General features: G+C 43.1%; 1 protein-coding gene across 3 annotated transcripts in view; it reads left to right on the top strand.

The window, feature by feature from the left end:
• The first annotated feature begins 2,023 nt into the window (after nucleotides 1–2,023).
• The window catches only part of DTNBP1 (dystrobrevin binding protein 1), a 55,183-nt gene continuing 34,840 nt past the window's right edge, over nucleotides 2,024–22,366 (top strand). The window contains exons 1-7 of one of the 3 annotated variants that reach the window (XM_071553209.1): nucleotides 2,024–2,122; nucleotides 5,061–5,108; nucleotides 5,524–5,574; nucleotides 5,986–6,046; nucleotides 8,197–8,329; nucleotides 12,850–12,982; nucleotides 19,521–19,543. In XM_071553209.1, the coding sequence (XP_071409310.1) occupies nucleotides 2,067–2,122; nucleotides 5,061–5,108; nucleotides 5,524–5,574; nucleotides 5,986–6,046; nucleotides 8,197–8,329; nucleotides 12,850–12,982; nucleotides 19,521–19,543 (505 nt within the window). In that variant the 5' untranslated portion in view covers nucleotides 2,024–2,066. Of the gene's footprint in view, nucleotides 2,123–2,378; nucleotides 2,880–3,242; nucleotides 3,262–5,060; nucleotides 5,109–5,523; nucleotides 5,575–5,985; nucleotides 6,047–8,196; nucleotides 8,330–12,849; nucleotides 12,983–19,520; nucleotides 19,544–22,366 lie in introns of those variants that run through there. The other 2 variants (XM_071553210.1, XM_071553211.1) reach the window with 2 other exon arrangements.

Below are 22,366 nucleotides of genomic sequence, written 5' to 3'. Positions count from 1 at the left end.
TGTACTCCTGTGGTATTAAATGACACACCTAAGAGACACTCTCTGCATGAATTCTCCTTGGAAAAAATTGTTTCAGTGCTCTTCACTTTTTTTTTTATTTTCAACCAAAATTTAATTGGTTAACAAATAAAGTGGTTTTACTTCAAAATCTCAGCTGCTTTTCATAAAAATTGAGGTCTCAATTAAATGGAAATCAAAGATTTCCCAGATCCATCTAAATCCTATATCCACATTCCTCAAATATTAACTGAGAACACACAAGGTGTGAGTCTGCCTGTTCCTGTGACTGTAAATTCAGCCATCCAGAAGATCAGCCAATTGTTCTGAAAGGGTCTGATTCCACTTAAAACTGTCTAAAGATTTGCTGAGCGAGTTGTAACAGTTATTATTTGAACAGACAGCACGTAAAAGCTTAATTAAAACTTTTCACTGCATTATTTGCCATTTGTAAGAACGGTCTTTTTTTTTCTTTTAGGTCATTAAGAACCTGTACAAGTCCAGCAGCCTCCAAAGGAAACAGTGGTGGGTCACATGGGCAAATAATTCAACTACTTTCTTTGCTGGGATTTTGAGTTTATCCTCTGGGATTTTGAGTTTATCCCCAAGAACCTGGGACTGCAGGGACACCCAGTGGTTTGACTTTCCATACTGTAAATATTTTATCCCAAAGTCCCATCCATTCCCTGAACTCACAGAATCACGGAATGGGCTGGGTTGGAGGGGACCACAGGGGGTTATCTGGTCCAGCCTCCCTGCTGAGCCAGGGTCATCCCAGAGCACATGGCACAGGGTATTTGTGAATATGAGCCAACAGTGTGCCCAGGTGGCCAAGAAGGCCAATGGGATCCTGGCCTGGATCCAAACTAGCGTGGCCAGCAGGCCCAGGGCAGTGACCCTTCCCCTGGACTCTGCCTTGGGGAGGCCACACCTTGAGTGTTGTGTTCAGTTCTGGGCCCCTCAGTTCAGGAAAGAGATTGAGGGGCTGGAGCGGGGCCAGAGAAGAGCAACGAGGCTGGAGAAGGGACTGGAGCACAAGCCCTGTGGGGAGAGGCTGAGGGAGCTGGGGGTGTTTAGCCTGGAGAAGAGGAGGCTCAGAGGTGACCTCAGCACTGTCTGGAACTCCCTGAAGGGAAGTTCTGGCCAGGTGGGGGTTGGTCTCTTCTCCCAGGCACTCAGCAATAGGACAAGGGGGCACGATGGGCTCAAGCTCTGCCAGGGGAAATTGAAGTTGGAGATCAGGAAAAACTTCTTTGCAGAGAGAGTGCTCAGGCATTGGAATGGGCTGCCCAGAGAGGGGGTGGATTCACCATCCCTGGAGGTTTTTCAACTGAGCTTGGTCGTGGCACTGAGTGCCATGATCTGGTAAAGGGACTGGAGTTGGCCCAAGGGTTGGACTTGATGATCTGGGAGGTCTTTTCCAACCCAATTGATTTTATGATCTCCAGTGAGGGAGACTCCACACCCTCTCTGGGCAACCTGTCCCAGTGCTCAGTCACTGCACAGCAAACTTGTTCTTCCTCACGTCCAGGTGGGATGTCCTGAGCATCACTCTGTGCCCATCATCTCTTGTCCCACTGCTCGGCTCCACCAGCAGAGCCTGACTCTGTCCTCTCTAACCCCCTCCCTCCAGGTGCTACAGACATTGCTGGGGTCCCCTCTCGCTGTCTCCTGTCAGGGCTGGGCAGCCCCAGCTCCCTCAGCCTTTCGTGGTAACAGAAATGCTCCAGCCCCTTGATCAACTCTCCACCTCTAAGGCGTTCGCTCCTGCGCTACAAACGCTGAGGTCACGATCATTCAGGTGAGCGTCGCAACCTGCCAAGGGACTTTATTGTGTTCTTTAAAAACCCTCTAAAAAGCTGCCACTCCAGGGACCCACACGCTGCTCAAAATCAATCCTCTACACCGCGGCTGTTCCCGGGCACAGCGGGCGATGCTGCGCACCCTCCAGTGCCCGTCCCCGCTCGGGAGCGGCGGAAGGGAAGGGGCGGGACGGGAGGGGAGGCGGGACCGCACACAGCCCCTCCTTCCCTCCGGTGCTGGGCAGCGAGCCGGGCAAGGCCGGGGAGATGCTGGAGACGCTGCGGGAGCGGCTGCTGAGCGTGCAGCAGGACCTGAGCGCGGGGTGGGTACCGCGGGGTGCGGGGGATGCTCCGCGGGATGCGGGGCGAGCAGCCGGCCGGGCTCGGGGAGGCGGGCACTGCCCGGGCGGGGAGGAAGAGGAGGAGATTGTCCCTGGCCGGGGCTGGCAGCCCCCCGGGGTGCCCTCCGCGGTGCGGTGCGGGCTGGAGGGGCAGCTCCGGGGTGGCATCCCCCGCCGGGTGATGGTGACCCCGGCGGTGCCGCGGGAGGAGGAGGAGGAGGAGAAGGAGGAGCTGCGTCCCTGCTCGGAAAGCGGCTGCGGTCACGAGGAGGAGGGAGGGACAAACAGACAGACGGAACCCGCCGTTCCGGGAGGAGATGGAACTGGAGTCAATTAGCGGGCTTGAATTTTTCATGAAGTGATGACCTTGAGGGTTTTATGGATCAGCGCCGTTGTTTAAGGGGTTGTCGTGTCGCGCTTTCCTCGCACGATGAGTTACTGCCACTTTGGGGAAGGCAGCGCGGGATAAGGGGATGGAGCTTTTTGTGTTAAAAAGCACAAAGCTGTTCCTCCTGCGTGGCCTCGCGGGGTTTATTTAGGCAGGCTCGACGTCGATGCCGTTTTTAGCACGAGCAGGTGGCCCAAATGAGCCTGATTGGAATCCGGTGAGAACAAGGTCACGTCTGTGCCGCAGAGCTGCTGGCCCCTAATGAGCCACAGCGGGATGTTGTTTGTAATCAGTGGCGTTCCAGAACTGTGGGCTGTGGCGACACTAACCCTGCCTTGCGATGCCCCCATGGTAAATATTTGTCTATAGTGATGGATGTTTGTGTGCTCCAGAAACTTATACTTTGTCGTGATGTGTTTGCACCAGTGTGTGATGGTCAAGAGAAATTGATAGAATAGGCTGCAAATCAAGCAGATAAACTGCTTACATGTTCTGTCTCATCTTACCAAACATTAACTGAGCATTAGAGTGTCTTAAGAATACAGACAGTGTCACTGCCTTTCTGGTTTGCTGTTGTTTTTAGACCTCAGCAGGGTCGGTATCTTAGTGCAGTTTAAGGCTCTTCTGTAAAAGGAGTTTTCCCCGCAATGAAAGAGAACAGCAGGAGGTCATAACGTGCTGGATCCGATGGTCATTTGATTCTGTGTTTCCCTGTATTGCTGCAGTGGAGTCAGTGTGTTTCCATGTAGTCTCTAATTTGCCCTCCTCCTTGTGTTACATGTTTTGTTCTGTTTTGAGAACAGTCCCTGCTTTCATCATTTCCAGCTCTGTGTTTTGGCAGCACCGTTAAGGTGCCCTTCCAGTGCCCTGTCTCTAAGTGGTATTTCCATCTGTGCTGTAATCTCTTTTGCCACTGGCAACCTGCATCTCAGAGCCACAGGGGCTGGGGAAAGCATCACTGTTCCCCTTTAGTATCCCCGTGTAGTCAGGGCAGAGCACATGTTGTCCTGTTTTCCCCCTGTCCCTTCCTGGGCAATGCAACCTCAATGCCTTGGTGTTCTGGTTTAGCCTGTTCTCTACCCCACCAGAATGACAATAGAAGTCATGTGGTGCTGTTAAGACTTGAGCTGTCAAAACCCAAAATAAGTATTAGAAAGTATTTCTCGTGTCAGGTTGTTGCCCCCTTGCTGCCTGCACGTGAACCCTTTCAGAGTGAACAGTTGGATTCCTTGAACATCATGAAGGGGAAGCTTTTCAGGGCTTCTGAAAAAGTAATCCCTCTCCCAAAATAATTGTTTATGTATGGCTGAAAAAGATTAAGTGTGGGATGTGTGGTGTGAAGAGAGCAGTGTAGAGTTATTAGGCATTTCTGTGCACAAAAAACACGGTTGTTAAAGTTTTCTTTTAACAGCCATTTCAGTGCCCTCTGCCCCTGCCCAGCTGTGGTTACTGTCTGTGAGCAAGGGAGCTGCATTGTGACCCATTTACCTGTTGGGAATCCTTTGCAGGAGAAGGAAAACCAACCAGAACAGAAGAGTGAGCTGTGTTGGTGCAGTAATTGTGGTTCTGTGTCAGTGGTGGGGCTCACAGCACCTTCCACTTTGGGCAGGAAAGGAAGTCAGCACTTTGGAGTCTCCTGATAAGGCTTAACCTTTACTTCTGGCTGCCTGCTGGATATTCTGGTGTGAGAAGGGTAGTGGTGAGGCAGCATTTCCTGCTGCCCCTGAGAGCAGGGCAGTGCTGCTGTTTCACTGGGGGATTTGGCAGAGGAGAAGGGGGATGGCAAAGCTTTCCTCAGCAATGATGTTCTGTCAGTGTGTGCTGTGGCTGCTGCTTGGCTTGGCTGTCCCAAGCAGCTCTGCAGGGAGTGCAGACCTGCCTTAGCACGTCTGTTCTCAAGTTGTCACCCCCCTGCTTTGCTGTAGAGCTTTTCCTGGAGTTTCTGGGAGATGTGTGGTGGTCAGGGCTGGGCAGTGGTTTGGCTCACCCTCAAGGCACCCTGAATATCTGTGTATTAGGTTGTTTCTCAGTCCCTGGTCACTCAGGGTTGCACATCTGTCATGTCTCCAGGATATCTTGGGTGCTCAAAGCTCCTTTCCACCTTGTCCTTTATTTCTTCCTGCCTCTGACTGTCCTGGCCAGCTGTGACTCCCAAGGACATTGTAGAGAGTGAGGACAGCCAGAGGTTTTGGGTCTCACTCTGCTGTGTCACCTTCAGCACGTACAGGTTGACTGAGAAAGAGGAAAGAGCTGGGAGAGGAGTTGGATGACTTGGATGTACATCTCCCATTACCCTTTTCATACCAAAATGCTTGATGCACTTATAAAATAAATCTCAAGATTTAGCAGCAATTTTGGTGGAAATAAATTCCTATGATGGTCTTTGTGAAACTGAGTGAAATTTGATTTATTTGTAAACAAGCTGGAACAACATTACCTGTAATAGACCAGAATGAACACATCTTGTGTTCAAACAATTTATTCTCTGGGTTTGGTGCTGGAAATGCCTGATGGGTTTGTTTTGTTTTTTAGGTTGAAGACTTTGGGTGACAAATCAAGAGATGCAAAAAAAAGGCAGAGGTACTTGTGAATGTCTTAATGTGTGGCAGTGATTTAGGATGCTCCTGTTAAAGGAGAACTTGACATGAGCCAGTTACAAGAACATTTGCATATAATTTTCCAAAATACTATTTTGGCACCAGGAAGGCTTAGCCCTAACACTGAGCAAATTTGCTTTGCTTATTGATAGGCCTAAATAATTTCTGATGTCTGTTGATGGAATTATAAATTATGGTTTAAATTAAATGAATATTCAGTTTTATTGTTATATTCTTGGAAGATACAGAGTGTAATGCATTTGAAAGTTTGTGGAAGTGAACAGTGGGGAGCATTTCTGTGCTCAGCACATCTGTCGAGTGCAGGGGGGTGCACACATTTTTTTGTAACAGGCTTCTATTCTTTAGCAATTTTGTAAATTTGCAATTTTTTTTTATAGAACTGCTCAGTGTTTGCCAGAGTTTTCTGCTGGACTGGAATTACTAAGCAGGTATGTCCTTCCTTTTCTTTATTAGTGTCTGCTTCCTGGAATTTCAGAAGTAGCTTTATTAGATAAAGAAAATGGGAAGAAAATCAAAATACTGCTAATAAGTTTTTGGATGTTCTGCAGTGAGGAGTGTGAGTGGTGACCACGTTGGGGTCCAAGTGATGGTTGAGCCACTGTGGAGTCTTACAAATATTGAATTGAGCTTTTCATGTGAGCCAGCAGGTTAAAAAAACATGAATCATTTTTTCTTTAAAATGTATATTTCTCTCAGTAGAAGAGTAAATAGTGGAAAGAATTGTACAGCTTTTGGAGCTGTAATTTCTGGCAGTGCCTGTAAATACAAGCACAGTGATATCTGTGAATTCCTCATTATAAGGGGAGCACAGCAAGAACAATAATTTATCCTCTCTTCAGGTATGAAGATGCCTGGGCTGCCCTTCACAAAGGAGCCAAAGATTGTGCCAGAGCTGGAGAGGTGAGAAAAACCAGCAGTGCCACACCTGAAATACTTCAGAGTTCATGAATTAATGGGTTTAAGCTACACCTTTCATCTCTATTGTACCAAAATAACCTTCATCTCACTGAAATTTGGGAAAAAGGGAAGGAAAGACTTCCAGGAAGACTCAAATTTGGGGAAATGGGAAGGAAAGACCTCCAGGAAGACTCAAATTTGGGGAAATGGGAAGGAAAGACTCAAATTTGGGGAAATGGGAAGGAAAGACTTCCAGGAAGACTCACATTTGGGGAAATGGGAAGGAAAGACTCAAATTTGGGGAAATGGGAAGGAAAGACTCCCAGGAAGACTCACATTTGGGGAAATGGGAAGGAAAGGCTTCCAGGAAGACTCACATTTGGGGAAATGGGAAGGAAAGGCTTCCAGGAAGACTCACATTTGGGGAAATGGGAAGGAAAGGCTTCCAGGAAGACTCACATTTGGGGAAATGGGAAGGAAAGGCTTCCAGGAAGACTCACATTTGGGGAAATGGGAAGGAAAGGCTTCCAGGAAGACTCACATTTGGGGAAATGGGAAGGAAAGACTTCCAGGAAGACTCACATTTGGGGAAATGGGAAGGAAAGGCTTCCAGGAAGACTCAAATTTGGGGAAATGGGAAGGAAAGACTTCCAGGAAGATGGAAATTTGGGGAAATGGGAAGGAAAGGCTTCCAGGAAGACTCAAATTTGGGGAAATGGGAAGGAAAGGCTTCCAGGAAGACTCAAATTTGGGGAAATGGGAAGGAAAGGCTTCCAGGAAGACTCAAATTTGGGGAAATGGGAAGGAAAGGCTTCCAGGAAGACTCAAATTTGGGGAAATGGGAAGGAAAGACTTCCAGGAAGACTCAAATTTGGGGAAATGGGAAGGAAAGGCTTCCAGGAAGACTCAAATTTGGGGAAATGGGAAGGAAAGGCTTCCAGGAAGACGGAAATTTTCTGTTCTCTTGGGGGACAAACAGGGGTATGTGTTGCTTGTGGGGTCATGTTTGTTTCTTTTTTATAAAAGTAGAAAATAAAATCAAGATTGTGCAGGCACACAAGGTTGATTGTACTGCATAAAACCTCCAAATCCACTTGTCCAGGATCCTGTTTGTCCCAAAGGTGCTGCTTTTAAATGATTATCATTTCAACTGCATCGTTACCCCTGGGCTGAAATGTCTTTCTGGTGTTTGATCCCATCTCATGGTGACTTATTTGGGTTTTTTTTGTTTGATTTGGTATTTAACTGATAGAAATCCCATATCTGCTTCTCAAAAGTAGCCTTGGCTTCATTTTAGTGAGGATGTTGATCTTCTGAAGTGTTCCATTAATCCGTGGGCTTTGGAGTAAGTTTCCAAAACCTGCCTGGTGAGACAGGATGTGTTTTTGGCAGGGAGAGGGACCAGAGGCATTTGGAAATGAGAGAAGTTATTCTTTCAAAAGAACCATTCTGAAAAGGGTAGAGTTATAAATCTGAGAACTACTTTGCCCATTGCTTAGATTTTTTTTTCAGTTTCTGCAACTAAATAGTCTAAAAACTTGGGAATTCAGGATGCAGGCAGAGCCACAGGCTGCAAGAGAAGGGATGGACAGTGGAAATAACACCAGGAAAATGAGAATTAGATAGAAAGGAAACATTTGTTACTAAGATCTCTTGTCTTGCTGACCTGTAGGAGCACATTATACAGTTATTAATAAAAGTCAGGAAGATCAAACAACAAGAATTGCACTTAAGGAGAAATGTGTTGATAGAGACTTGTCACAACTGCAGGTGAGTTCAGTGCAAGAGAAGAGCTGTGCTCTTAGAAAACCAACTTTAAGCACCACTCCTTTTGTTTCTTCTTTCTAGATTACTTTGAATGTGCCAATTTGCTGTGCAGATTAAATCAATATGACTAAAACCATTAAACTGCTGATCCAAATAAGCCTTTCATTGCAGCACTGCTCTGTTACTGTGCACTTTTTATCTTACTTTGGTATAAATATTTCCCACCACGGGGGATTTCTGGAGCATTTTGGATGTTTACTTGAGAACTCCCCAAGTGCTGCAGGGCTGCTGTGCTGACCTTGTCCTTGCAGATGAATTAATTGTAAAAATAAGTCAGGATGCTCATCAATGTGCAGGTTAATTAATCAGAGCCCTGTTGGTTGCAGCTGGTGGACAGTGAGGTCGTGATGCTTTCTGCACACTGGGAGAAGAAAAGGAACAGCCTGGTGGAGCTGCAGGATCAGCTGCAGCAAATCCCTGGCTTTTTAGCAGACCTGGAATGCCTCACAGCAAGTCTGGGTAAGCTTTTATAGACACAACAAGCATTGAGGCCAGTGCAGAGGGTACAGAATTTCAGCTGTTGTGATTATAAAGTTTCATTTTGCTTTCTAAATGCATCCTTCCTGTTCTGAAACTGTGGTTCCTAAACTGTTTGGATTGTTTGTTGTTTTTTTAAAGATCTACAGTAGCAGTGGTTGCTCTCCCAGGGGTTAAAATTCCCTCTGTGTGTCATTATTTGGAAAGGAAACTTGTGTCAGGTGCAGATGGTGTGTGAACAGCAGGAAAACACAAGTCCTGAAGTCTTAGGAAATTGTTCACATTTGTAGGTGGTGGGAACTCCCAAGTTGCTTCTCTGTGATTTTATATAATAATGTTTGAACTCATCCTTTGGGGTGGGACTCACCTGCCCAGGGATGCTCTGAAGGCAGAAACCTTGGGCTGGTTCCAGAGCTGACTCCAAAATTGTGCATTGATGTGCAGGGTTGGGATATTCTGGAGTGACTCAGAGTGTTTTTGGGGTGGAAGTGGCAACGCAGCATATTAAGATTATCCAATACCTTCTGTTTGTTAATGAGCTTCAGTTTTTATAACCTTACCCATCTATTTAATTTAAAAGATAATCAATGGGGAACTTCTGGAAGCCTCTGATACAAAGCAGTTGATAAGTGTTCAAAATTAAATTAGGAAAAAGTGTTCTGGCCTCTTAACTCTCTGCCCTGCCCTTTCCCAGAGCAGCTGGAAAGGGGCAGAAATTCCTCATGGAATTCCAGCTCCTGGTTTGTTGTGGGATGGATCAATGTGGAGAAAGGGAGGGTTCTTTTCTCCCTTCAAATCCAAATTTCTGCTGTGCCACAAATCACCTTTTGTCCTGGGCAGGCTGGTAATAACTTATTTACTTCTGAACCAAAGAATTTATTTCAGGTTTTATTGCCATTTTCTTTTTTAGTAAGGATTTATCACGTGTGCCAAGCCTTTAATATTGACTTTTTTTGGAGGAAAAAAGTATTTTCTAAAGAAATACAAATTCCAGCGATGGTTTATTAAAATAGTGCATTTAATATCAACATGCACAAAGTAATACAGTCCAAAGATAATATAATAGACCAAAGATAATAGTCATAAAATAAAAGGTAATGGAATTGTCTCCAGAGTTCATAACTGCAAGTGCTGTAAATCCTGGGGAGTTTGGGTTATTTTGATTCCTAATTCAGTTTTATGACCCAGAATTGGTCTCAGTGAGGTCCCAGAAGTGCCTGGAGAGGCTTTGCCTCCAGAGCACTTTGGGTTTAAGGAGGCACAAAGAGCCTCCCTGGGGAAGGCAGAGAATTTCCAAATATTCTGCTGGGGGGCTGAGATGGAACCAAATCCTGGGGCCTCACCTTCATGGCAGGTTTTAAGTAATTTATATACAGTTTATTATTTTTTTTATTATAAGTTTTATGGGGTCTATTTGAACAGGTGGTTATAATTTATACAAAATTCAACAAATTCCACCTTTCTAGAAGGGATTTAACAGAAATTTACTGGGATATTCTGCTCACTGTTTTCAGTTTTTATAACTCTGGGCTATCTGCTTCTTATAAATATAAATTGTATTTAATTTTCCCAGAGATGACTATTACTCTGACTGTGGATTTTAAATGTGAGCAAAACATTCTGTACAAAAAAAAAATAGAATTACAAAGTTCTGTGTCCTGGTTTGTGCATTTGGGGTGTAATTTGGTTGATCTTCATTTAAACCAAGCAATGGTTCTGTACTGTGGGAGCAAAGACTTCTAATAATAAATTATTTGGCTGCTTTTGGTAAGAAAAATGTCAGATATTGGAAAAGAACCTTTTTAGTGACCTGCTCCAAACTGGTGTGAGTCAGGGACAGATTCCTCAGCCTTTGCTCTGTAGGACAACTCATCTTTCCAGTAGAAACTTTATACAATCCTTCCAGTTATTCACATTATTGTCATTCCTCACTTCAAATAAAAAGTTTTATTTTGTTTTATTTTGTTTTATTTTGTTTTATTTTGTTTTATTTTGTTTTATTTTGTTTTATTTTGTTTTATTTTGTTTTATTTTGTTTTGTTTTATTTTGTTTTGTTTTGTTTTATTTTGTTTTGTTTTATTTTGTTTTGTTTTATTTTGTTTTGTTTTGTTTTATTTTGTTTTGTTTTATTTTGTTTTGTTTTGTTTTATTTTGTTTTGTTTTGTTTTATTTTATTTCGTTTTGTTTTATTTTATTTCGTTTTGTTTTGTTTTATTTTACTTTGTTTTATTTTTTGTTTTATTTTACTTTGTTTTATTTTTTGTTTTATTTTACTTTGTTTTATTTTTTGTTTTATTTTACTTTGTTTTATTTTTTGTTTTATTTTACTTTGTTTTATTTTTTGTTTTATTTTACTTTGTTTTATTTTGTTTTATTTTACTTTGTTTTCTTTTGTTTTATTTTACTTTGTTTTATTTTGTTTTGTTTTATTTTATTTTATTTTGTTTTGTTTTATTTTACTTTGTTTTATTTTTTGTTTTACTTTGTTTTATTTTTTGTTTTATTTTACTTTGTTTTATTTTACTTTGTTTTATTTTACTTTGTTTTATTTTTTGTTTTATTTTACTTTGTTTTATTTTTTGTTTTATTTTACTTTGTTTTATTTTTTGTTTTATTTTACTTTGTTTTATTTTTTGTTTTATTTTACTTTGTTTTATTTTGTTTTGTTTTATTTTACTTTGTTTTATTTTGTTTTGTTTTATTTTACTTTGTTTTATTTTGTTTTGTTTTATTTTACTTTGTTTTATTTTGTTTTGTTTTATTTTACTTTGTTTTACTTTTTATTTTACTTTTTATTTTACTTTTTATTTTACTTTTTATTTTACTTTTTATTTTACTTTATTTTATTCTGTGACTCTATGGATGTGGCACTGAGTGAGAATCCACCATGTCTTGATCCAACAGTGGGGGTTGGATCAGTGGGGTTGGATCAAGGGTTGAACTTGCTGATCTCGGAGGTCTTTTCCAGCCCAATCCATTCTGTGATTCTGTGATTTGGTTTGAACTGTGTTGATTCCCAAGCACAGCTGGTGCTGCTGCACTGGGGGATGGTCTCCAACTTACTGGGGGAAAACCAGACAAGTTTTCTTCCACTTCAGAAGGAAACTCTGGACACCTGAGCTGCAGCAAAGCAGGTTTGTTGTCTCCTGAAGAGACCTTTCTCTGCAGGTCCCACTAGAGGCTGCTCAAGCACCAGCAGCTGACTCTGCAACTCACTTGTCCTCTTGATTTTCCTGTTCTTTGTTGTCTTTTCATATTGTTTCAATAATTATTTCAAGCAAAGCAGGTCAGGGTGGGTGTGCAGTGGTTGGTGGGTTCCTCACTAAATGATCTTCAGCCCTGCTGTGAGTTGGGCTAATTAATAAGCAAGAATCATTCTGAAGAATAAGTTGGCATAAACAAGACATTTGGGTTTCAATGCAGTCAGGGAAGGCTTTTTCTCAGGCAAAAAGGGTCTCCCAGTTTTAATTGGAATAAATGACCTTAGTCACCTGGATTTAGTGGTTTTACTCACGGAAGGACAGACCTGGGTTTGGTCAGCACAGCTTTGGCCCCGGATTTGGCTCACAGGAGGTCAGTGCTGGGTTTGGTCAGCACAGCTTTGGCCCCGGATTTGGCTCACAGGAGCTCAGTGCTGGGTTTGGTCAGCACAGCTTTAGACCCAGGTTTGGCTTACAGGAGGTCAGTGCTGGGTTTGGTCAGCACAGCTTTGGACCCAGGTTTTACTCACAGAAGGACAGACCTGAGTTTGGTCAGCACAGCTTTGGACCCAGGTTTGGCTCACAGGAGGTCAGTGCTGGGTTTGTTCAGCACAGCTTTGGACCCAGATTTGACTCACAGAAGGTCAGACCTGGGTTTGTTCAGCACAGCTTTGGCCCAAGGTTTGGCTCACAGGTCAGTCCTGGGTTTGTTCAGCACAGCTTTGGACCCAGGTTTGACTCACAGGAGGTCAGTGCTGGGTTTGGTCAGCACAGCTTTGGACCCAGGTTTGACTCACAGAAGGTCAGACCTGGGTTTGTTCAGCACAGCTTTGGACCCAGATTTGACTCACAGGAGGTCAGTGCTGGGTTTGGTCAGCACAGCTTTGGCCCAAGGTTTGGCTCACAGGAGGTCAGTGCTGGGTTTGTTCAGCACAGCTTTGGACCCAGGTTTGACTCACAGGAGGTCAATCCTGGGTTTGGTCAGCACAGCTTTGGATCCAGATGGGTCCCAGGTAGGAAGGGCTAAACTGAGAGGCTACTCCAGAGCAAAATGATGGGTGCTGGGTGTTTCTTTTCCTGAAGAACAGACCCAGTTGGGCTGGTGGGACACACAGGGTGGTTCAGCATCTCATGTCACTGCAAGGGAACCTCAGACCCATCTCCCTTAGGGTGGCTCTGCTGGCACTCCTTACTGTGGCCATTTCTACCTGTGTCATTGTTAATTATTTGCCTTTCCAGAATGCCCTTTCTGTTCAGGTGGTTTGTCTGTAATTGGATATTCATGTGAGTGTTTCCCCCAGCTCAGCTCGAGGCAGACTTTGAGGAGATGGAGACCCACCTGCTGTGCCTGGAGGAGCTGTGTGAGCAGTGGGAGCTGCACAGGTACAAGAGCAGGCAGACCCTGCAGCTGGAAAACTACAAGAAAACCAAACGGTAAAGAAAACAATCATTATAAATTAGCATAAAGTATAAACCTTTTGTAATCACCCCTCCCTCCCTCCCCATGCAATATAATCCCTTTTATTTTCATCCTTTTGAGGAACAATAATCTGTGACAGGATGTTGCAGATTTGCAGTAGATCCATTGAATGTCTGACTGTCAGTGATGCACAGAGTGTGTGTGTTTGGAAAATTATCCCTACATAGTTGTTAAGATGAAGCCACGCTCGTTGTTCTCTGCAAACAAGGGCTGTTGTTAACAAGCACTGATTAATTGTTGTTTCTTTTAATCCCTTGCCCTGGTTTTTGTATTTCTTTTTTTTTCCCCATGTACCTGTCAAATTAGGAATTGTGTTTTCCTCCATCTTCCTTTCAGTTCTGTCATATCTTGTCACTTGTTCAGACCTACTTAAGTAATTAAATATTTAACAGCAATAATTGCAGAATTCTAAATATATTCTATATAGATTAAACACCCTTATGTGTTTATATAGATATATATCTATATAAATATCTAAATATTTAGCCAAATAACACAAATCTAAAATATGTGTAAAGCCACAGATTTGGATCCCTAAAATAACATTTCTAAAGTTCTCTGAGTGTTTTGTTCTCCCTGCCATCCATTCTCCCTCTCCCCCAGGCTCTGCTTTCACATCCCAACCAAGTGTTAAACCACTGCAGCCTCTAATCAGTTTTATAAATAGAGAGCTAAGGGAGCTGCTCAGGGTAATTATAAGCTGATTACACTTGGTCAGATCGAGACAAAACAGGGAAAATACAGGTAATTTCTGGTCCATCATCACCGTGTTTATTTGGGTAGGAAATTAAGTGCTGACTCATTACTAGAGGGACACTTGGCAGTGTAGGGCTTGAAGGAGGAACAGCCACTTCACCTCACCTGAGTGTGAATTTTTAGGTATGTTTGGAACTTTCTGTCCTGTCTCCCTCTCTTTGGTGCCTGGGGGTTTGCTGGGATACCCCCTGAGAGAATCGGGGGGCTCTGGAGTCTGTGCACAAGAATTATTGTCGGGGAGTGAGAGGGTTTGTGCTTGGAAAAAAAAGGTATTTAATGTGTTTTGACAACATAGGGATGAGAACCAAGATGAGGATGAACTCTGTGGTTATTTTAGGCATGTAACAGAAAGGGATTTTATTATGAAGTCACTACAGAGTTTATGCAGAAGCTTCTGTATTTCAAGGCTTTTGGACAAAGTGCTGTCTGTAAGATCTGGTGCTTGGGGTCAACATTAAGCCTGTGAAATGCAGCTTATGGGAACTGATTTTCAGAAATAGATCTCCCTATTACATAGAACAACTTTATTTCTGTTCAGACAGATCAGTTTTTCCCTTTGTCATTGTGTTGAGTACTAATTTCAAAGCAGATTCATCAATTTTTCCTCAGTTTTTGTAAAGCCTGGTGTTTGGGGGAACTCCTTGTTTTCTGTGGATTTTTAATATTCCCTTTTTGTGTGTTTAAATCAGTTGAAAAGTAGAAACTCCTTATTATTTCATCATTTAAAAGGAGCTGCCCAAGCTCAGCATTTTATAGGAATACACTGGGAATAACAAGAAGTCTTTGGCACTGGAAATGGGTGAATGGATTTCACTGTGTGTCACGTGACCTCAACATACTTGTCTGAATGTTGATGTTTTCAGGATGTCTTAAGAAGCTGTTCTGTTTTTCAGTATTTGACAGCTCTGAGAACAGATGTAGAAGGAAAATAAATGTAGAAATCTAAACTTCAGAGTGAAGAGAGTGCTGGTGAACAGAGCTGCATCCAGCTGGTCACCAGTGGTGTTCCCCAGGGGTCTGTGTTGGGTCCAGTCCTGTTTAACATCTTTATTGATGATTTAGATGAGGGAATTGAGTCCATCAGCAGCAAATTTGCTGATGACACCAAGTTGGGAGGGAGTGTCGACCTGCTGGAAGGCAGGAGGGCTCTGCAGAGGGATCTGGATTGACTTGAGAGATGGGCTGATTCCAATGGAATGGAGTCCAACAAGGCCAAGTGCAGGTCCTGCCCTTTGGCCACCCCAACCCCTGCAGCGCTCCAGGCTGGGCACAGAGTGGCTGGAGAGCAGCCAGGCAGAGGGACCTGGGGGGACTGAGGGACAGGAAGCTCAACAGGAGCCACCAGTGTGCCCAGGTGGCCAAGAAGGCCAATGGGATCCTGGCCTGGATCCAAACTAGCGTGGCCAGCAGGCCCAGGGCAGTGACCCTTCCCCTGGACTCTGCCTTGGGGAGGCCACACCTTGAGTGTTGTGTTCAGTTCTGGGCCCCTCAGTTGAGGAAAGAGATTGAGGGGCTGGAGCGGGGCCAGAGAAGAGCAACGAGGCTGGAGAAGGGACTGGAGCACAAGTGCTGTGGGGAGAGGCTGAGGGAGCTGGGGGTGTCCAGCCTGGAGAAGAGGAGGCTCAGAGGTGACCTCAGCACTGTCTGGAACTGCCTGAAGGGAAGTTCTGGCCAGGTGGGGGTTGGTCTCTTCTCCCTGGCACTCAGCAATAGGACAAGGGGGCACGATGGGCTCAAGCTCTGCCAGGGGAAATTGAAGTTGGAGAGCAGAAAAAAATTCTTTGCAGAGAGAGTGCTCAGGCATTGGAATGGGCTGCCCAGAGAGGGGGTGGATTCCCCATCCCTGGAGGTTTTTCAACTGAGCTTGGCCGTGGCACTGAGTGCCATGATCTGGTAAAGGGACTGGAGTTGGACCAAGGGTTGGACTGATGATCTCGGAGCTCTTTTCCAACCCAATCCATTCTATGATTCTGTGATTCTGTGAAGCACACCCTGATGCCACTTCAGGAGATGAATGTTTAGGATTATTGCAAACTTGGTGGGGCTCTTGTTTTTCCTTTCCAGTGAGATTTAAAGAAAGGCTTTTCTTGAAGTGAAAGACACTCTTCAAACATGTATTTATTCCTAATTTTTGTACTTTAGGGGTTCATTTGTTTTCAAATAACGTGTAGCCCCATGCTTTGGTACTTGGTGCAGTGGGTGAGGAGAGGGGTCCCAATTCCTGCTGGGTGCTTTGCTGTGCCAGGAAGGGGCTCTGCTGCTTCTGGGGGAGCAGAATGGGAGGATTTACTTTCTCCTTAACAGGGTGTAAAATTTATGGCCCATTTGGGATGTGTGTCTTAGTTACAGTTGTTTTCTTCTGTGGGTTTTATCCCTCTTTAATGGCTTTGTAAATAAAAAGGGACAGGAAGGGTTGTTGGACTTAAGCAATCAAAGAGATACTTCTTATCATCTGACATCATCAAGAAGTATAAAGTGTAGACAGTTTGTTTCACCTGTTCTCTCCAAAACTGTATTTTCTCACCACTAACCCTGGATGACAACGAGGAATTTGAGGCCACTGATCATCAGAACACTCAGGTAACTTAAAACCTGAGTTTGAGGGGTTTAGAATTTCACAGAGTAATTAAGTCCCCCCACCTCTATTTTATGAAACTAATCAGCTGAAAAGGCAGGGATTAAAATGAAGACCTGAGTGTGTAGCCAAGTGGTTTTCATGATGGAGCCTGGAGAGGTTCCTGCCTCCCAGGGAGGGAGCTGGGACTCATATCTCATCCTGCACACAGAATAAAATTGCTTTTCCCGTGCCCCCCATGCCTTTATAGTCCAGTTATTCCAGACTTCAGCCTGTTACTGTAGCCTTTTTTTCTTCTTCAGAGGTCCTGAGCTTCATCTTTCAATGACAACAGCTATTTGTATTTAATGTCACTATTATTTCAGTCCTTTCTTCTCAAAGCTTATTGTTAACTGAAAATAGTAAAATATATTCCTATTTGTGTGAGATTTGTTGTCACTAACATGAGATGAGCTCAGTTGGTTAAAACTTGGTTGTAATAATGCCAAGGTCAGGGGTTCAATCCCCTGTGTGGGGCACTGACTGAAGGGTTGGACTCGATGGTCCTTGTGGGTCCTTCCAGCTCAGAATAGTCTGGAATTCTGTGATAATTCATAGTAGATGAGGTAAAAGAGATGCACTCAGATGCCAAAGAGGAGGTTGGTTTGTGGACAGCCCTTCATGTGTAGCAAGGCAGGGCTGTGTTTTCTTTCTAGTAACAGGGGAAACTATCTGTGAAGTGCATGAATTTTGGGTGGTGTTTGTTTGGGTTTTTTAATGAAAACTGTAAAATCCAGGAGCATTTCTCAATGGAAAGTTTTCAATTTTCTTAACCTGGTTACCAGTGGGGTAGGAGGGCACACTGACCTTTGGCTGGGGATAAATGTACAGTGAGAGAGTTGTGAGCTGGGGGAGTCAAGAGGAGTCTGAGGTGATTCCTGAGGGCTCTGCAGGTTTATCTTCTGGTGTGATGTTGTTATAAACTGTCCATCAAAAAACTCCTGTATAAATCTATATAAAAATGAGCAATTTAAGGGTTGGACTTGATGATCTCAGAGGTCTCTTCCAACCCAACTGATTCTGTGATTCTGTGAATTTACAGTGAAAGAGCAGCAAACACCACAATATGTGCATTATAAAGCATCAAAGCTGACCCTTTAAAGTGGCAAGATCTGAAATACTGACAGCAATCCACTCCAGTGCAGGTTTTATCTCCTGCTTCTCCCTTTAACCTCAGTTTTGAAGGTCACTTTCCCAAAACTGTTTCCAGTTTAATCTTTTTCGTTTTCATTTTAATTACTCTTCATTTTAATTACTCAAACTAACTGCTCTTTCTTTGCACTGTCTGTGTTCAAAATGTGGTTTCCTTCTTAATGTGAGTTCAGTGTATTCTGCAGATGATTTTTTGTCTCTGGACAAAGAGAAGACATAAAGTTAATAAATAAATTAAAATTTCTTATCAAGTGTGATACTTTGCAATACTTTTTTCTGTACTTCAGTCTAAGAAATTCTTAATTCAACATGTAGGAAATGTACTGATTAAGTCTCAGCCACCTGTTTTTCCAGTGTTGTAGTTTCCTTTCCAATTTAACTTCAGTGTCCCATCAAAGGTGACAATAAATGAGATTTTAGGATGAAAATTTTAAAACTTCCAAGTTTTTATTTGGGTAACTTGACTTTATAAATAAATAAAAATAATCCTCCATGTTGCTGATGCAGAAATGTATTTTCAATATTCTAGTATTTATTTCTAAGTGAGTGTTTCATTAGTTACTGTTTGCCAATCACAGATACTTCATATTTTTCAGGGGCATGTGTTGAATCAAATTTTTGTCAAAGTCATTTCCAACTTTTTTAATGAATGGCAATTCTGGGTACAGAGGCAGCACCTTCTTAATGCATCAACCCTAAAAATACTGGTGGGATTTGAAAAGGGAAATTCTGGGAGTTTGAGCAAAATCAGTGACTGTCACTTGGTTATTGAATCCCCATCTTGTTTGCCAATAATTGTTTTGTCCTCCCTTTTGTAGGCAAGTGGCCCAAGATCTCCTGAGTTTAGGGACAAGTAGTGTGGGTGGTTTTTTTCCTCTCCTACTTTCACAAGGTGTTTCCTCAGTGTGGTTTTGTCTCAGGCTGTGGAGAACAACCATTTCCTGTGATTGTTGTTTTCTCAACTCTGATGCCATCATTAAAAAATAAGGAATATGCAACTTGTGAGAGTGTATAAGAATTTTATAATTACATTTAGAGTGTGCAGGGTGGGAAAAATTTCTTATGCAAATCACTGAGTATTGAGAAGTAGCTTTTTTTTCTGGTAAAAAAGGGGAAAAATTAGCTTGGGAAAGGGATGCTGGAGAAGCAGGAAAGGAAATAAATACTCACAGGAAGTTACAACTCATTGACTGCTCTACTGTGAATCCCAATATAACTTATTTCCTGGTAGAAATAAGTTCCCCCAGAACCCTCTGGTGGCAGAAGTGGGGTGTGCTCTGAACATGTGGAGGTAAAAATTGCATTCTCTGCCTTCTTTTGGAATCCTCTGTCCTGCTTAGAAAACTGAATTGGTGCAGATTTGAAATGGCTTGGTCTGTTCTTGAAGAAATGCAGAATTGCATCACCTGAGAGGGAGGAGGAGGAGGAGGAATTTCTGTGTTGTGTCTCTGTGGGTGACTGTAATGAGTGAGGGCTGCAGGTTATGTGGCATATTCTGTGTTTTAAATCCTCTCCTCTGAGGAACTTCACTGCATGTTGCCTTTAAAGTTGGTGCAACTGACTGAGTGATGTTGTCAAATTTTTCTTGCCAAAGAGTTTCTGAGAGCACTGATGAAAATGGGGCACTGATTGTTCCTCACTGTGCTGGAAACTGGCAAAGCTCTGCCAAGCAGAGCATGTTTTAGTACCTGAAGCCTTAAGAAATCTTGGTCATTTTTGAAGCAACGTATCTGGAAATGTGTCCAGATATAAATGTGCAATATTTGCATAATGTGCATGTTTATGGTGGTTAATTTTTGAACAGATTGATTTCATTTCCATTTAGATAAACATAATGTAATATAACCCTCAAATATGATGATAATCAAATTCTTTGGGTTTTTTCCTTTAATGAGTCTTAAAGATTGTAAAGTAAATCCTTGTAGTATTTCTAAGTTTTTAATTCTTTTTTTTCTGCTCTTCTCCAACAGGAAGGAACTGGAGACTTTCAAAGGTAAATTCTATTTTTATTTTTTTCTACTCCAAGTTTGCAAATGTTACAGTAATTCTTGTATTAAGTGAAACTAATGAGGAGCTGTTGCACTTCTGCATTTTACAATATGAATTCTATGCCAGCCCAACAGGCTGTTTATTTTCAGTTCTCCTGTTTGCTTTGGGACAGCCCCAAACCCCAGATTGTTGTCTGAGCTCAATTTCAGAGGTTCTCTGTCTAATTCCAGCCTTTCCCTTGGTGTCAGTTTGGGGATTTAAGGGCCTTGTCTTCAACTATTTGATGTCTTTTCGAGTGTGAATTTATTTTTGACACATGTTTGATTCTTGCCTGGCTCTTTCTGGGGGATTTTCACAGTGTTATCAATGGATTTTCCCAATGTTGTGTTATCAATACAAATCAAACATAATGCCAAGCTCAGTCTGTTCCAAGCAAAGCAGCTCCTTTGTAGTACCTGGTGCTGTGGGAATAGTGGATTTTTTTGTTTGTATTGATCAGGTGTTCCAAGAGATCATTTGGAGATGCTTTCCAATGTTATTTCTCTCTTGGCTGCTTGTTATTTTAATAGAGATTTTAGCTTTGTTTGACAGCAATTACAAGGACATTTCTTTTGATGGAAGAGGAAGATGTTTGTTATGTGTTGACCTTGAAATTTGTACCAAACTGAGCAGCTGGTTCAGTCATGGATGCAGAGACAGAGATTTGCAATACTAGTTATGAAAGGCTTGTCTTGGTAGCCCAGAGAAGCACAGACAGGTGTTGAAAAATGGGTATTTAACATCTGCCAGCCTGTTTTATGTGGGTTTGTGTACAATGTTGTACAAGTTTGTACCTACCAGAGGAGAGAGGAGTAAGAGAAACTGAGAAACTTCCAAGAATGGGCTTGTCAAATAAACCCAAATTGTTCCTTTGAGATGACAACGAGAAGGTTTAATTAAAGAATAGATTCACTGTGTTAATTTTGGCAATGACTTTCACTGTCTTGCCTGGCATTTCCCAGGAAACTGAGGTTAAAGAACTGAAACCCAGGTGTGTGGTGGATTGAAGGAAGTGGTTTGGGGTGTCTGTTCCTTCTTGTGTGTCCATAGAACTCTGTCCCAGAGGAAGGAGAAGCAGCACCAAGATCAAACACTGTCTGAGTTAAATCTAACACAGTAGCCCACAAAGCAGGTGCTTCTGGGGGTGCAGGACCTGACTCTTCTTAAGGTTGAGGTGTTAGAGCCATTATATAAAGTTTTTATAAGAACTTACCTTGCTCATAACTCTGATTTATTGTGTACAGGAAGAGCTGGTTCCAAGTGAAACATGTTTTAAGTTATTAAGTAGATGATTCTTTACATGGACCAGATCCTCAGCTAATTATCTTTGCATAACTTGCAGAGAGAAGGATCTCCCTCAACATTGCATACATAAAATACCCAGTGCAGGGGGCCTAGAATCATAAAATCACAGAATCATAGAATGGATTGGGTTGGAAAAGACCTCCAAGATCATCAAGTCCAACCCTTGGGCCAACTCCAGTCCCTTTACCAGATCATGGCACTCAGTGCCACGGCCAAGCTCAGCTGAAAAACCTCCAGGGATGGGGAATCCACCCCCTCTCTGGGCAGCCCATTCCAATGCCTGAGCACTCTCTCTGCAAAGAATTTTTTTCTGCTCTCCAACTTCAAATTCCCCTGGCAGAGCTTGAGCCCATCGTGCCCCCTTGTCCTATTGCTGAGTGCCTGGGAGAAGAGACCAAGCCCCACCTGGCCAGAACTTCCCTTCAGGCAGTTCCAGACAGTGCTGAGGTCACCTCTGAGCCTCCTCTTCTCCAGGCTAAAGAACTGGAAAGGACTAGGAACTAGGAAAGAACTCTTTAAAATACCTTTATATACACTTATATATGTCTATTCTTACATATCCTTTTATATACACTCTCAGTGCATGTGCACTTGAAGGGATTGTACATTAAATTCTGTTCTAAGGGGGGGAAAAAACCCAGAAATGCCATTTTTTATAATAGTAACTTGTTATTTGGGGATGTGAACACCATCTGCTGAAGAGTAATGGCATCCAGATTAAGGGTGGTAAAAATGTCTTGCATAAAAATCTGTTCCATGAAGATACAAGTTCATATGCAGAAACTGAAATGCCACAGACACATTCCTTGGATATATTGGCTGGAGGGGTTACAGGAGGGGTGTGGGCAGGGTTTGGAGTGTCCAGGTGTAACTCCTGCATCGTCAGGGCTGAGTTTTTGTGCCTTGCTCAGGGTGGAAAGTGGTACTGGAATTAAGAAATGGAATGGTCCAGTCTGAGGTTCAGATAGCACAGCACTGGAAACTGGAATGCAGTGAGGGATCCCACCAGTGGCACAGTGAACACAGGAAATGCCAGTTCTGTGCTGGCACTGCCCCTGGGGTGAGGGTCTGACCCAGGGCAGGTGCAGCTGCACAGCCCTCACACCTGGGGTACAGTTTTATTCCCTGCAGTTTTGTGTAGATATAAATAAATTAGATATAGATACACCTGTGTAGTCTCTAAATTGGTGAAATCTCAAATGCCTGTAACCTTATAAACACTTTAAATGCCCTTTATAGACCTCGTGTTTAGTTACTTTAATATTGACACCAAGTCAACCTTCACATAACCAAGAAAGAGAATTATTTCTGGTTGCATTTGGATCTTCCCCCTGTGTGTGAAGGGACAAAGTGACAATTGGTGCAGGTCTGTGGGGTCCCAGTGGCATCCAGGAGGGCTCTGACAAAGGGTGTCTGTGTCTGTTTGCAGCACTGAGAGGTGCTGAGGGTCCTCTGACACTTGTTGTTACTGGTTTAAGAGCCC

Source organism: Pithys albifrons, chromosome 4, assembly GCF_047495875.1.
Source record: "Pithys albifrons albifrons isolate INPA30051 chromosome 4, PitAlb_v1, whole genome shotgun sequence".
Taxonomy (NCBI): domain Eukaryota; kingdom Metazoa; phylum Chordata; class Aves; order Passeriformes; family Thamnophilidae; genus Pithys; species Pithys albifrons.
Note: the sequence above shows the minus strand (reverse complement) of the source record. Positions and strands in the feature narration are given on the sequence as shown.